General features: G+C 39.0%; 1 protein-coding gene across 4 annotated transcripts in view; it reads right to left on the bottom strand.

Annotated features, from left to right (window-relative positions):
• Positions 1–1593: 1593 nt before the first annotated feature.
• fgd4a (FYVE, RhoGEF and PH domain containing 4a) overlaps positions 1594–13035 on the bottom strand; it is a 77463-nt gene continuing 66021 nt past the window's right edge. For all 4 annotated transcript variants that reach the window (XM_079825516.1, XM_079825517.1, XM_079825518.1 and 1 more), the window contains 10 exons: positions 12046–12184; positions 11908–11966; positions 11111–11257; positions 10855–11027; positions 10716–10746; positions 10544–10624; positions 8160–8294; positions 7930–8076; positions 4537–4677; positions 1594–4445 (listed from right to left, as the gene is read on the bottom strand). In XM_079825516.1, coding sequence (XP_079681642.1) covers positions 4194–4445; positions 4537–4677; positions 7930–8076; positions 8160–8294; positions 10544–10624; positions 10716–10746; positions 10855–11027; positions 11111–11257; positions 11908–11966; positions 12046–12184 — 1305 coding nt within the window. In that variant the 3' untranslated portion in view covers positions 1594–4193. The remainder of the gene's footprint in view (positions 4446–4536; positions 4678–7929; positions 8077–8159; positions 8295–10543; positions 10625–10715; positions 10747–10854; positions 11028–11110; positions 11258–11907; positions 11967–12045; positions 12185–13035) is intronic.

The raw sequence follows: 13035 nt of genomic DNA, 5'->3' as shown, positions 1-13035 counted from the left end.
TTCAGAAAATATGGACAGTGGAATCAGCAAAAAATATGAATACAATTCTTAGCTGTGATATGTTATGTAAGGTATCTTTTAAATCATGTTCAGTGTTATTACAACATTGCAGAGTTTCGCAGAAACAAACTCTATCTCACAATGCTGATGTAGTTGAAGTCGAGCCAAATTAATTTCCAGTAATGCCAACAATACTGCAGAGCAAGGCAAGAGACTGCAGGTTTATCTAAAAAATAAAATGAAAATGCTCATTTCTTTTATTCAAAGGGATGAATAAAAGGTCCAAACTAGACTGAGGGAATGAAAATGTAATTTTGTGCTATGAAGAATCATGCATATCTTCCATAAGTTATTTTTAAATAATAAAATTATAATTGCAGTATTTAAAGAACATATACATGTCTCCCTGCTCCAGCGGGCCTACTGAGTGATTGTGCTGCCCATCATTACATATACAGAACAAAAACTCATCCTCACACCCTCGGCTGACTGCCTACAAATAAAATGACTATTACAGAAACTTCTAGACAGATTTGATTCACAACCAGTTATTTCATGTCAATACTAAATCTATTACCATGATTATTGAGTAAAAACTGATAACTTGCAATGTCCATCTCTGATAATTCAATGTAAAATGTCTGTGGTTGATTGCTGAGCTACTGACATCAAAGCCGTATTCATGTTTGATTTGAGCTTTTAAATGAGGAAAAGTGAGACAGCTTATGGTGGGTGTCTTTGCTGTTGTTGTTCTTCGGGAAATTATCCAAGTGGTTTGATCGAGGTACAGCAGGACAGAAGGCTCATCATAGCTGATGTGCTGAGGCACTGCAAACCAGAAGGTGGCGTTGAAGCTCTTGATAACATCCACAACAAGCTTAATGCTACTCGATGGGCATCTTTGTTGGTCCTGGACTACAGCAGCTAATGGCTAGGGTTGTTTGAGGTTCATTGGGTTGCAACGGTATGAGATTTTCGCGGTAGGATAACAATCTCTGAAAATATTACGGTTTACTATAATATTAAATAACATAACATAACTATAATATTAAAGGGAAAAATAAACAGAGACCAAACTATTGAATTCATTAGGCTACTTCAAATATAATCGACACAGACTTCCTTTAAAAACAAAAAACACTTGAATTGCACATGAGGTGGTTGTCATACAAACTTGTCTTTATGACAGTTAGACAAACATCCATAAAATATTAATTATTATTCCCCCCTAGGCTGAATACCGAGCTATGGACATTGAATGTCTTTCCTGAGGTAATTTATATAACGTTAAGTATAACGTTAACTTACTTGACATGTTCATAAGCAGCCTTATTGACGTCTTTCCATGGTTAAAAATAGGCGATTAAATGACAACAAATACAGTATGTTGTTTTGGATCTTTCAACATAGATTCTTTTGTTTAGTTTTTGTTATTATTTTGCGCTGTAACGTTCACTGCACGCTGCCGCTTAAAGGTGCAGCTGTGTAAATTTGAGCGGCAAATTTTAACCGCTCAGCCATAAGAAGCTCATAGAGAAGCCACGGTGGCCGACGCAGGACAAAGATGTCGTCGTCTGAGACAACAGAGCGTATAGAGTGCCGAAGTAATGACGTCACTTTGTAGGCCAAAACGCGGAAGTGAGTTAGCATTTTAGCCCTATGGGTTCCCTCGCCCTAAAGTCTATGGGTTTTTTGAATGGGGTTTTGCTAAATCGCCTGAAATAAGGTCTGTGGTTAACAAAGCCTCTATATATTTTCACGTTTTAATCTATGACATAAAACACACTAGTTATAACCTGCTTGTGATTTTTTAAGACTTTATTGTGTCTTAAAAACGATGGTTGCTAACAAGTTGCTAAAAGGGACTACATCCTTTGGCGGGGACTTTAGACGTCATCGTGACAAACAGGCAATCTCTCACTAGCCCGCGTTTCAGCCTAAGAATGAAGAACTTATGTGGCGTGAATAAATCGCGCTATTCGCGCAAAGTTGGATGCTTGAACATTTGGAGTTTACTCTCTTCACATGTTTGTCTCGTTGAGAAATGGCTGACATGGGCTGTGTTTACATGTCTTTTTGTGTTAAAATCTACTGTTAATGTGTGACAACTTAGTTTTAAGACTTTTTCAGTCGATAATGTAGTTGTTTAAAGCTCAAATCTGTGGTTTATTTATAAGAAGAGTGCCTATTTAAACATTTTATCTGGTGTTATCGGAGTTGTTAGCTCCAGTGAGTCAGCGGCGGTCAGCGCTTGTTTAGCCGGCGAGAGTTGACTTTCCTCGGCTAGTCCTTCTGCCGTCTGCCGCTGGCTCTGATGTCTCTGTGGCGTCTCCAGCTATAATTAGTCTTGTGGAGATTTAACGGCCCATATTTGCTCTCATGGATCTATAATTTGTTCCCTGGCAAATCGTTTAGGCTGAGTGCAAAGTGAAGTTTCATTACTTGTTTATTTTTTAGGCTATAACTACGTTACCGTTGTAAGTTAGCCGACTAGCACTGACTTTGAATGTTTGACTGAATTGTTTGCTTTATTTCATGTGTAGCTTATTATACGTTTTGTATTATTGATCATACATAAACTTGCATTTAACAAAAAGAGTCTGGGTTGAGTTTCATGTAATTTAATGTTATCACAGTGATAATCATATTGTCTGAAAAAACATTAACAAAAGATAAATCTCAGAGAGGCACGCATAAACAAAATTAGTTTCTAACATTTTTGGAAAAAACGAATGGGCAATATTTCTCATGAAAAAGTGGATAAGTGTTCATACACAGCGCAGATCATAATGAGCGAGCGTGCTTTTAAATAAAGTTTGAGGAAGCTTGATGATGACGTTGATCCGCGACCATGGTGTGCTGTAGTCCGTTTATAGCCTACCGTTAGCATTTTATATCTGACGGCTTTATTTGGGCTTCAAAATGTATACATTTTGGATTAACTTGTAAAGATTATCTTGGTAGACAAAACGTGTAAGGGTCATTACTCTTTGTTGAACACAGATCTTATTTTTTGCGATTTTCCAAAAGTCTATGGGGAAAATGAATGGCTTTTTGATCGAGGGAACCCATGCGCCGCTAACTTCCGGGTTGGCCTACAAAGTGACGTCATTACTTCGGCACTCTATCTAGGGCTACTGTAGAAACATGGCGGCGCAAAATGGCGACTTCACTGTAAGGGGACCCGCGGTGTATGTAGAAAGAAATGGCTCATTCTAAGGTATTAAAAACATAACAGTTCATTATGTAAGGTCTTTATACACCACTGAAAACATAGTTTTGTATATTATATTGAATTTCTGTCAATGGATCCTCATAAATACTACAAAGTGCACCTTTAAACTGAGACTACAGTGATTTGTCATGCCACATTAAACAGCGCCACTACTTTATTGTTTGAATTTCGTGATAAAATTGACAGAATTTTAAACCTAATACTTTGTTTCTTATCAAAAGTAACAAAGAACACTTGTTGGATGGGAGGCAGGCAACAAATTTAGTGAAGCTTTATTCAGCCTCATATTTTTATGCGTGTCGCGTGCGCAATGAGATTCTTAGTCCTGTTGCACTTTGTTTTCTTCCCCATACCGTCCATAAGTCAACGGTAAGATAATTATCAAATTTAATACAATGCTATATCGTGAAACCAGTATACCGCTGCAACCTTAGGATCAACAAAGATGCCAACACAACATGTCTGTCTTGGCTAAGTCACGATGGTCATCATGAAGGAGTGTCTATTGCATTCAGAGCCTTCTGCAACATCACATTTTTTCCAATGGCATCAACACATCTGGATTTTTGCCTCAATATACTATACAATATGTAAATGTTCAATATTTTGTACAATATTTACATTAGGCTTGAAACAGTGCGGCATGAGCTGTAGTAATGTGTGATGATGGAATAGCATCTCTTAGTTCCTCCATGTACTCTTCACATGTGCTTCATTTGCATGGCAACTTCAAATCTGTCCGGTAAGGGTCAAGCTGATGTCCATGTCCTTTTAACCCCCCATATCCTGGATGTGTTCAAATCCAAATGGAACTTTAGGACAAATGCTGTAGCTCAGACCGTCCAGCAGCGATGGCGCAGCAAGTCTGTGTAACGTAAGCAGGAGCGTCAACCCTTTTCTTACCAATTGCATTGCGACACCAATAGAGAAATCTTTAAGAAAAGTTGTCTCTCTTTGCTCAGACACCATTAGAGCTTGGTTCTTGGGGGATTTCCGTTGAAAGGTTTTCTTCAGGCGATTCTGGTTCCTCTCCCGCCACTGCCATACGGATCACTTTGAGCCAGCGCTGTTTCAGTTCCTCGCTCTCTGCGACAAAGCTGTGGACTGATTTCGACTGAGATAGTCTGAAGCTTGCGGGAGGGTCGGTGGGTCTCGGGCTGTCCTCCACCTGGTAGCCGAGCAGAGGAATTGTGGACTGGGCCTTGACATCCTGTGAGGGGACAGTACATCTTTGTTTAGTAAAGGGAAGTGATGTACAGGAACAGAAATAGCACGGTTCAGGAAGATAAAAGCGCGCTGACCTGAGGTGCTCCGTACAAGTAGAGAACTAAAGCTTCTTTCTGAGGAATGACACACCAGACTTTCTGCCAGGGCTTGTTCTTCTCACAGTACTGCAGGAAGCCACACATGATACTGTTGCCTGAGAACTGAGCAGCTTCAATCTGTGAGGGAGAAGAAGAGAAGTTTAACACTGAATATGCTTCATCGCTCCAGTATGAAATGACAGCGTGAATTTCACAAACCCTGTATGTATGCAAATGGTTTTATACAGAATTATATATATTTTTTTACCATAATACATATAGGTTGTCATAATTTAAAGAGACAGTTCACACAAAAATGAAAATTAGCCCATTATTTACTCACCCTCAAGCCATTATAACTACACGCGATGCAACGCCGCGACATGCGATAAAAGGTAACTTTTCATGTTAATTTGAGTTTTTGTCCTAACCAACGGCGACACGCGATGATTCTATTTTAGATATGATTCTATTTCTGCGACGTCGCGGCTGGAACAACAACACAAACCATAATCTAAGGTAATGTTTATGTGCTTTATTTAACGTTAAAAGCGTGTAATGTGACTTTGAATATAATTTAGTGCTCCCAGCTTTGTAACATAGTCGTACTAAAAGCAACAATGGATAATTCACCTCAGATCAAATTAAACAAATGGAAACAAGAACGTTCAAACAAGTATATTCTATGACAAAGATTGTTTTAGTAACTCAGTATGTATTTTAGTAATGTTTAAATAGTGTAATATTTGTGAATTTGATTATTGGGCCCCACTTTATATTAGGTGGCCTTAACTACTATGTACTTACATCAAAAAATAAGTACAATGTACTTACTGTGTTCAAATTGTATTGCAAAACACCTTTGCTGATATTGAGGTGGGATACGGGTAGGGTTAGGGACAGGTGTGGTGGCATGGGTGAGTTTAAGGGTAGGGTTAGGTGTAAGGGAAGTGTCAACAGTGTAATTACAAATGTAACTACAGAAATTAATTACAGATGTAATTACATGCAGGTATTTTTTTAAATGTAAGTACAATGTAAAAACATGCATGTACACAATAAGTGCAATGTATTAAATGATTAATTAAAATGTTAGTACATAGTAGTTTAGGCCACCTAATATAAAGTGGGTCCGATTATTGTAGGCTACTTATCCATTTCCTTGCGAGTGCTGTCAAGATTAATCTCTGAATTCTCGTGCACTTGCCACGAGAGCCCGCCCACACGCTATTCTGATTGGCTGTGGTTTTTTGATTGATTTGTCGCATCTGGAATCTTATTGCGTCGCGTGTAGTTAGAACACGGATTATAATAACAGATTAAAATGATGTATAAAACTTGCCTGAATTATAAAAATCAACAGAGTTATTGGAGTCTCTTTGTCACTGATAAGAAAAAAAGCGTCTTGATCACGCCGGCGCGACGCCTGACTCGAGGGGGTTAACCCCCTGGAGCCGTGTGGAGCACTTTTATGATGGATAGATGCACTTTTATGGACTTCAAAAGAGAAACAGCCATTCACTGCCATTATAAAAGCTTGGAAGAGCCAGGACATTCTTTTTTATATAACTCCGATTGTATTCGTCTGAGAGAAGAATAACATCTATACCTAGGATGACTTGAGGGTGAGTAAATCATGGGCTAGTTTTCCTTTTTGGGTGAACTATCCCTTTAACTTCTTTTTGTCAGTTTCTGTAATTCATTTTCAATTTCAGTATTCAGATACAAATTAAAGGGAGTCATATTTCACTTCAACATCAAAATAAAGTTATGTATAAAATTAATATATATGCACACTATATCCAGCACCCTACGAAGGAATGAAGTATGAAAATCGTTCATGACATAAAAAAGCAAACTAAAAAGTAAAATATCTGGATGCATAACTGTAATTAAAGGAACACAACAACTTTTTGGGACTTTATTAAGTAAATGAAGCTGTATTATTGTCGTGACAATTAAATGCATTTCTTTCATTTAAAGGAACACGCCGACTTTTTGGGATTTTAGCTTATTCACCGTATCCCCCAGAGTTAGATAAGTCCATACATACCATTCTCATCTCCTTGTGTGCCATAACTCTGTCTGACGCACCAACCGCTAGCCTAGCTTAGCACAAAGACTGGAGGTAAACGGCTCCAGCTAGCCTACTGCTCAATAAGTGACAAAATAACGCCAACATTTTCCTATTTACATGTTGTGATGTGTGTAGTTACATCGTGTACTAAGACAGACGGAAAATGAAAAGTTGCGATTTTCTAGACCGATATGGCTAAGAACTATTCTCTCATTCCTGCGTAATAATCAAGGAACTTTGCTGCTGTACCATGGGTGAAGCGGCGCAATGATATTACGCAGCGCCTGAAAATCGTTCCCAGCACGCTCTCTGTGCAAGCAGGTTGTCACGTTGGTTATGTTGACGGAAGTTAGCCTATTTCAGGCGCTGCATGCGCCGCTGCACCCAATGTTGGCGTTATTTTGTCACTTATTGAGCAGTAGGCTAGCTGGAGCCAGTTACCTCCAGTCTTTGTGCTAAGCTAGGCTAGCGGTGGGTGCGTCAGACAGAGTTATGGCATGTATAGAGATGAGAATGATATGTATGGACTTATCTCACTCTGGGGGATACGGTGAATAAGCTAAAATCCCAAAAAGTCGGCGTGTTCCTTTAAATGAAAGAAATGCGTTTAATGGTCACGACTATAATACAGCTTCATTTACTTAGTTAAGTAAATGCAAAATACAATTGATTACTTTTTATTGTGATTTCGAGGTGAAATCATGTTCTTGACAGGTTTTGAGAGATTCACAGAAAGTAAGCAAAACAAATTCATTTTTACAGCATTTAAGATAAGAGCGCTTCATCAAGAGTCTGCTCCCATGATGCACAGTGATCATTTAGAAAAGGGAACAAGCAAAACCATTACTCCACAAATGTGTTTTAAATTAACTTAATCAGCTTTGCTCCCTCTTCTAAAGCTTCACCAAACGTTAAAACATCAGTATACCAGTGGCAACACTTTATAATAAGTCCAATAATAATATTAACATTGTTGCATTATATGATGCTAAACAGATCATTAGTACATGTAAATAAGTTAGAAATGAAACTTGGACTTGTAAATTCATGAGTACATACACCAACCGCTGATCTGTTAAGCATTACTGAATGTTAATGACTGATTACTGCTGCAGGTTATTATAAAGTGTTCCCAACCGATCTTACCGCTGCCGAATCCACCACAACAGTTCGTGCACGTCGTATTTTCTTCCGTAACTGTATGTATAAAGGTTATATGAAGTCTTTTTCTGGCAGTACAATGTGTGGTAATTGATCCATTATAGAATGCAGCTCTGACCTCAGGTCAGCGATTCATGTGCTTGTGAACTCACCTCTAGAATTCCCTTCTTCTTGCCCTCCCTCTCCTCGCCGTCTATATGGCCTGTCAGGATGGAGTAACAGTCTTTGCACACCTTGCTCATCTTATTCCCATCATATTCCAGAGTGGCTTTGTAGTCAGAGCACTTCCAGCAGACCACCTGAATGAAATTGACATTTCGCCACATGCAATACACTTCAAAACTGAAAACACAAAATGTTTTTTGGGTTTGCTGCTGCTTACGTATCCACAGGCCCGACAGTGATGTCTCCTGCGTCTGATAGCATTAAAGCCCTCTTTGCACTTCATGCACATGGTCACCTCATTGTCTCGGATCCAGCGAGGGGCTCTTTTACCCAGCTCTGATATCTTAAGATCCTACATAGAAATAAAGACATGAGATGTATAAATAATTCAAACAAACAAACGCGGACGACTGACACTATAGCCTTAAGAAACACATTACTGTATGTCCATACTTAAAGGGTTAGTTCACCCAAAAAATGTAATTCTGTCATTAATTACTTACCCTCATGTCGTTCCCAAACCATAAGACCTTCGTTCATCTTCGGAACACAAATGAAGATATTTTTGATGAAATCCGAGAGTGCTCTGACCCCTCGATAGACAGCAATTTAATTAACACTTTCAAGGCCCAGAAAGATAGTAAAGACATCATTGTGTACATTTCGAATAACCTGTTACAGAATAATTGTGTTGTATAGAACAATTTTCCTGCTCGTCTGAACCATGATCTGAACAAGGTCTTTACCTTTCTGGACCTTGATAGTGTTAATTAATGGAGTAGTGTTAACTAAGTTTATGGAGGGGTCAGAGAGCTCTCGGATTTCATCAAAAATATCTTCATTTGTGTTCCGAAGATGAACGAAGGTCTTACGGGTTTGGAACGATATGAGGGTGAGTAATTAATGACAGAAATTTCCTTTTTGGGTGAACTAACTCTTCAAGTAAAAAAACAAAAACAGAAAATGAACCCTTAGTCCTGAACAATAAGTTTGAAACATCTAATAAAATTCGCATTATCATTCATATGGTACTAATTTAAATATTATTGAACAGAATCGTTTTTAAGTTGACATGAACTGAAAATTCAGCCTATACATTTCATAAATACATGTTATAGATCTTATTGTAATCAATTCTTCTGGTGAAAATGGCAGACTTTTTTTTTCCCGGGTGACTTCAATCATTTAGTGTTCATCTGCCCCTTCTGTTTCTTTGATACTTAACTTTTACATGACTTAATTAAATAATTTAGACTTTATTATTTAGTTTTAACAATCATTTTGATAATTGAATATTTGTAATTTAATTGTCATTTTAAATTATTTATATTAAAAATATATATATGCATGGCAAACCCTTTCTGTTATGAAAGTGTACACCAATCAGGCATAACATTATGAATACTATTGTGTTGGTCCCCCTTTTGCTGCCAAAACAGCACTGACCCGTCGAGGCATGGACTCCACTAGACCCTTGAAGGTGTGCTGTGGTATCTGGCACCAAGATGTTAGCAGAAGATCCTTTAAGTTGCGAGGTGGGGCCATGGATCAGACTTGTTTTTTCAGCATATATGATGACTGGATTGAGATCTGGGGAATTTGGGGGCCAAGTCAACACCTCAAACTCATTGTTGTGCTCCTTAAACCGTTCCTGAACCATTTTTGCTTTGTGGCAGGAAAGAGGCCACAGCCACCAGGGAATACTATTTCCATGAAAGCATGTACATGGTCTGCAACAATGCTTAGGTAGGAGGTGTGTGTCAAAGTAACATCCACATGGATGGCAGGACCCAAGGTTTCCAACAGAACATTGCCCAAAGCATCACACTGCCTCTGCTGGCTTGTCTTCTTCCCATAGTGCATCCTGGTGCCATGTGTTCCCCAGGTAAGTGACGCACACGCACCCGGCGATACCCGTGATGTAAAAGAAAACGTGATTCATTAGACCAGGCCTTCTTCCACCTTCTTCCATTGCTCTGTGGTCCAATTCTGATGTTCAAGTGCCCACTGTTGGTGTTTTCGACTGTGGACAGGGGTCAGCATGGGCACCCTGACTAGTCTGCGGCTATGCAGCCCCATACGCAACAAACTGCGATGCACTCTGTATTCTGACACCTTTCTATCAGAACCAGCATTAACTTTATTTAAGTTACAGTAGCGCATCTGTTTGATTGGACCACACGGGCCAGCCTTCGCTCCCCACGTGCATCAATGAGCCCTGGCTGCCCATGATCATGTCACCACTGTTCCTTCCTTGGACCACTTTTGATAGATACTGACCACTGCAGACCGGGAACACCCCACAAGAGCTGCAGTTTTGGAGATGCTCTGACCCAGTCGTCTAGCCATCACAATTTGGCCCTTGTCAAACTCACTCAAATCCTTACGCTTCTAACACATCAACTTTGAGGACAAAATGTTTACTTGCTGCCTAATATATCTCACCCACTAAGAGGTGCCGTGATGAAGATATAATCAGTCTTATTCACGTCATAATGTTATGCCTGATCGGTGTATATTCCCTTACAATAATAGAGAGCATTTGAGATCTTGTGTTATGCAGTCCAGGTGAATTTTACACTTCTAAGAATAAATACTGACCGATGTTTCCTCCACATCTTTGAATGCTGACTTAAAGGTCTCATTTTTCTGGAGGGAGATGTGTATCGTTTCCTGGAATGCCTAAAATCACAGAGGAAGTCAATTAAAAAAATGGACATCCAATGACAATGTAATATTCAGCAAGTTTATAAAAAAAGTGAATATTACATACCTTTATCCAGCTTTTTTTATCCTGTTCAGAGCTGTAATGAAGCAACAACACCATTAAAAACAAAGAGTAGAAGTGAAGAATATTCTGTATGCATTATAAATGCCAGCATTTATAGAAAGCTGGCAAGCACAGACTGTACCTGGCCTGCAGCTCCAGTGTACGTTCCTTTCCGGAAACCTGAAAGGTGTGAGGATAATCCTCATTGAATGTCTCCATCACCTTCATGCCTTCAATGCCAATACGTGTGCGCACTGTAAACTTCTGTCCCACCAAGCTGAACTTGGGAACGCAGTACAGCAGCATGTTGTTGAACTGTAGGAAAGAGTTAGTAGATATTTAAGAAAAAGAATTGCCAAAAACATGCTACTTAAAACATGGACAACAGTTGTCCTCACCAGGAAGAGATATCTGTCCATGGCTGAAGTATTTCTAGCCGCCAGTTTCAGAATATGACCCTCCTTTATTAACTCATTCGAGGGGTTCACGATGTCCTCTTCTTCTCCCAACATCTCATAAATTTCTAACAATTTTTTAAGGTTTTCCTGAGAGATAAGGAGAAAGACAGAAAAAATCTTAAGTAGTCTTGCCTTTCAATTTCAAGAGAAAAGCACATTTTTATTTTCACATGAGCATTAGCTGCATCAATCTTAAAAATACAGCTTTTTAGCCTGATTCAAAGGTGTTAAAACATTTATGAAAATGTACAAAACAAAATTTTTATTGGAGATGTAATTAAAAAATAACTATTTTGGTGATTTTGGAGTATTTCTGTTCTCCCAAAACACGAAAAAAAAAAAAAAAAACCCAAAAGGGCATTACAGAGTAATTAATTACTTTTTCCTTAAAAAAGTTATCTTATTTGAGGTGGGCTTGAGCCCCTGCCCCTTTGAAAGTCAAAGTGCCCCTTTTGATCGCACCACAGTGCCCCCGCGAACACGATTTCTACCAAGGGGGATCCAACAAACCCACCCCACCCCGGAACGCGATTGTTACCGACACCAATCCCATCCATCTCAATTGAGCGCATACGTTTTTTATGCACACTTTTAGAATTAATCTGCATCTTAGCGTTTCCATCCAGCATTTTTCATTATGCAACATCCCAAACTGTGCATGAAAATGGGTGGATGGAAACATAGCTAATGAGACATAATCTAGAGATTCAGCTGTACAGCAGAGGAAAAAAACTCACTGATTTCTTAATGGCAGTGTTGGAATGCGTGGCAGCCATGGAAATAATCTCTAAAGACTCTGCAAAGACAAAGATTTCATATTAAACAAAGGTCATGTTTAACGTCTGTTTTGGGAATCTGTTAACTCCTGAACTCACTTTCAGCATCCCGCCGGTCTATGTGATCCTGTGGAAGTTTCTTCAGATAGTCTTTGAGCAGCATCTCGTATCGTGGCACTCTCTGAACAGGTTCCAACATGTGGTTCTGCAGCGTCAGACTGCCACACACTTCTTGACTCTAAACACACAAACATGCACACGTGAATCTACAAACACTAAAAAAAAGGCAGAAAGGTACAGATATATTGTGACTGAGTAAAAACATAACGACCAGGGCTGCATTTCTCAAAAGCACCGTAAGCCTAAGTAAATCGTATAGAACCATTGGTCTCTACGATCAACTTAGCTCACAATGGTTTTGATAAAAGCAGACCTGGCCTATTAAATCAGCCACAATTTAGGGGCTTTCACACCGGGTAGTTATAGGACCACCAGGGCGGTCCACCGAGAACTAAATGTTTCCCTAGGGCCATTTTCCTGGTTGCATTCACCCCACCAGTATGTAAACCGGTGGACAGTGACTTAGTTTAAGCGTGGCATTTAAAATTAACAACTCCATAGTGTAAAGGTACTTCGCCGTCAGTCCATCTATCGCTGTTTTCCCATGTTCGTGGAGTTAGTTCATGGATTAAGTAAATGTAAACGGTTTACATGGCTTTTTAAAAATGGCAGGTCCCAGTGTTTCGTATGGCATGTGTTTGGCCAATCAGCATACCCTTGCGTTACTGGTAGTTTCTATTTTGCTGGGTTAGAAACCTATTTTGAAGTAGGAGCTAATTCCAGTAACTAAAATCGTTCCCAGTTCCTGCGGTGCAAACACACCAAAAAGTGGGTACTTGCATTAATAGTAATAGGAACCATGAAAACATTACTCCATAGCGAAAGCCTTTTTTGTCCATTTTGAAATTAATGGTGGTAGTTCTCCTTTATATCAGTTCTAAAATCTACCACCATCCATATCTATAATTATTAAAACATTTTTGACTATATATTTTGTACATGAACTAAATTTTTACATTTAATTACACT

The sequence above is a fragment of the Gobio gobio genome, assembly GCF_949357685.1.
Source record: "Gobio gobio genome assembly, chromosome: 9".
Lineage (NCBI taxonomy): Eukaryota > Metazoa > Chordata > Actinopteri > Cypriniformes > Gobionidae > Gobio > Gobio gobio.
Note: the sequence above shows the minus strand (reverse complement) of the source record. Positions and strands in the feature narration are given on the sequence as shown.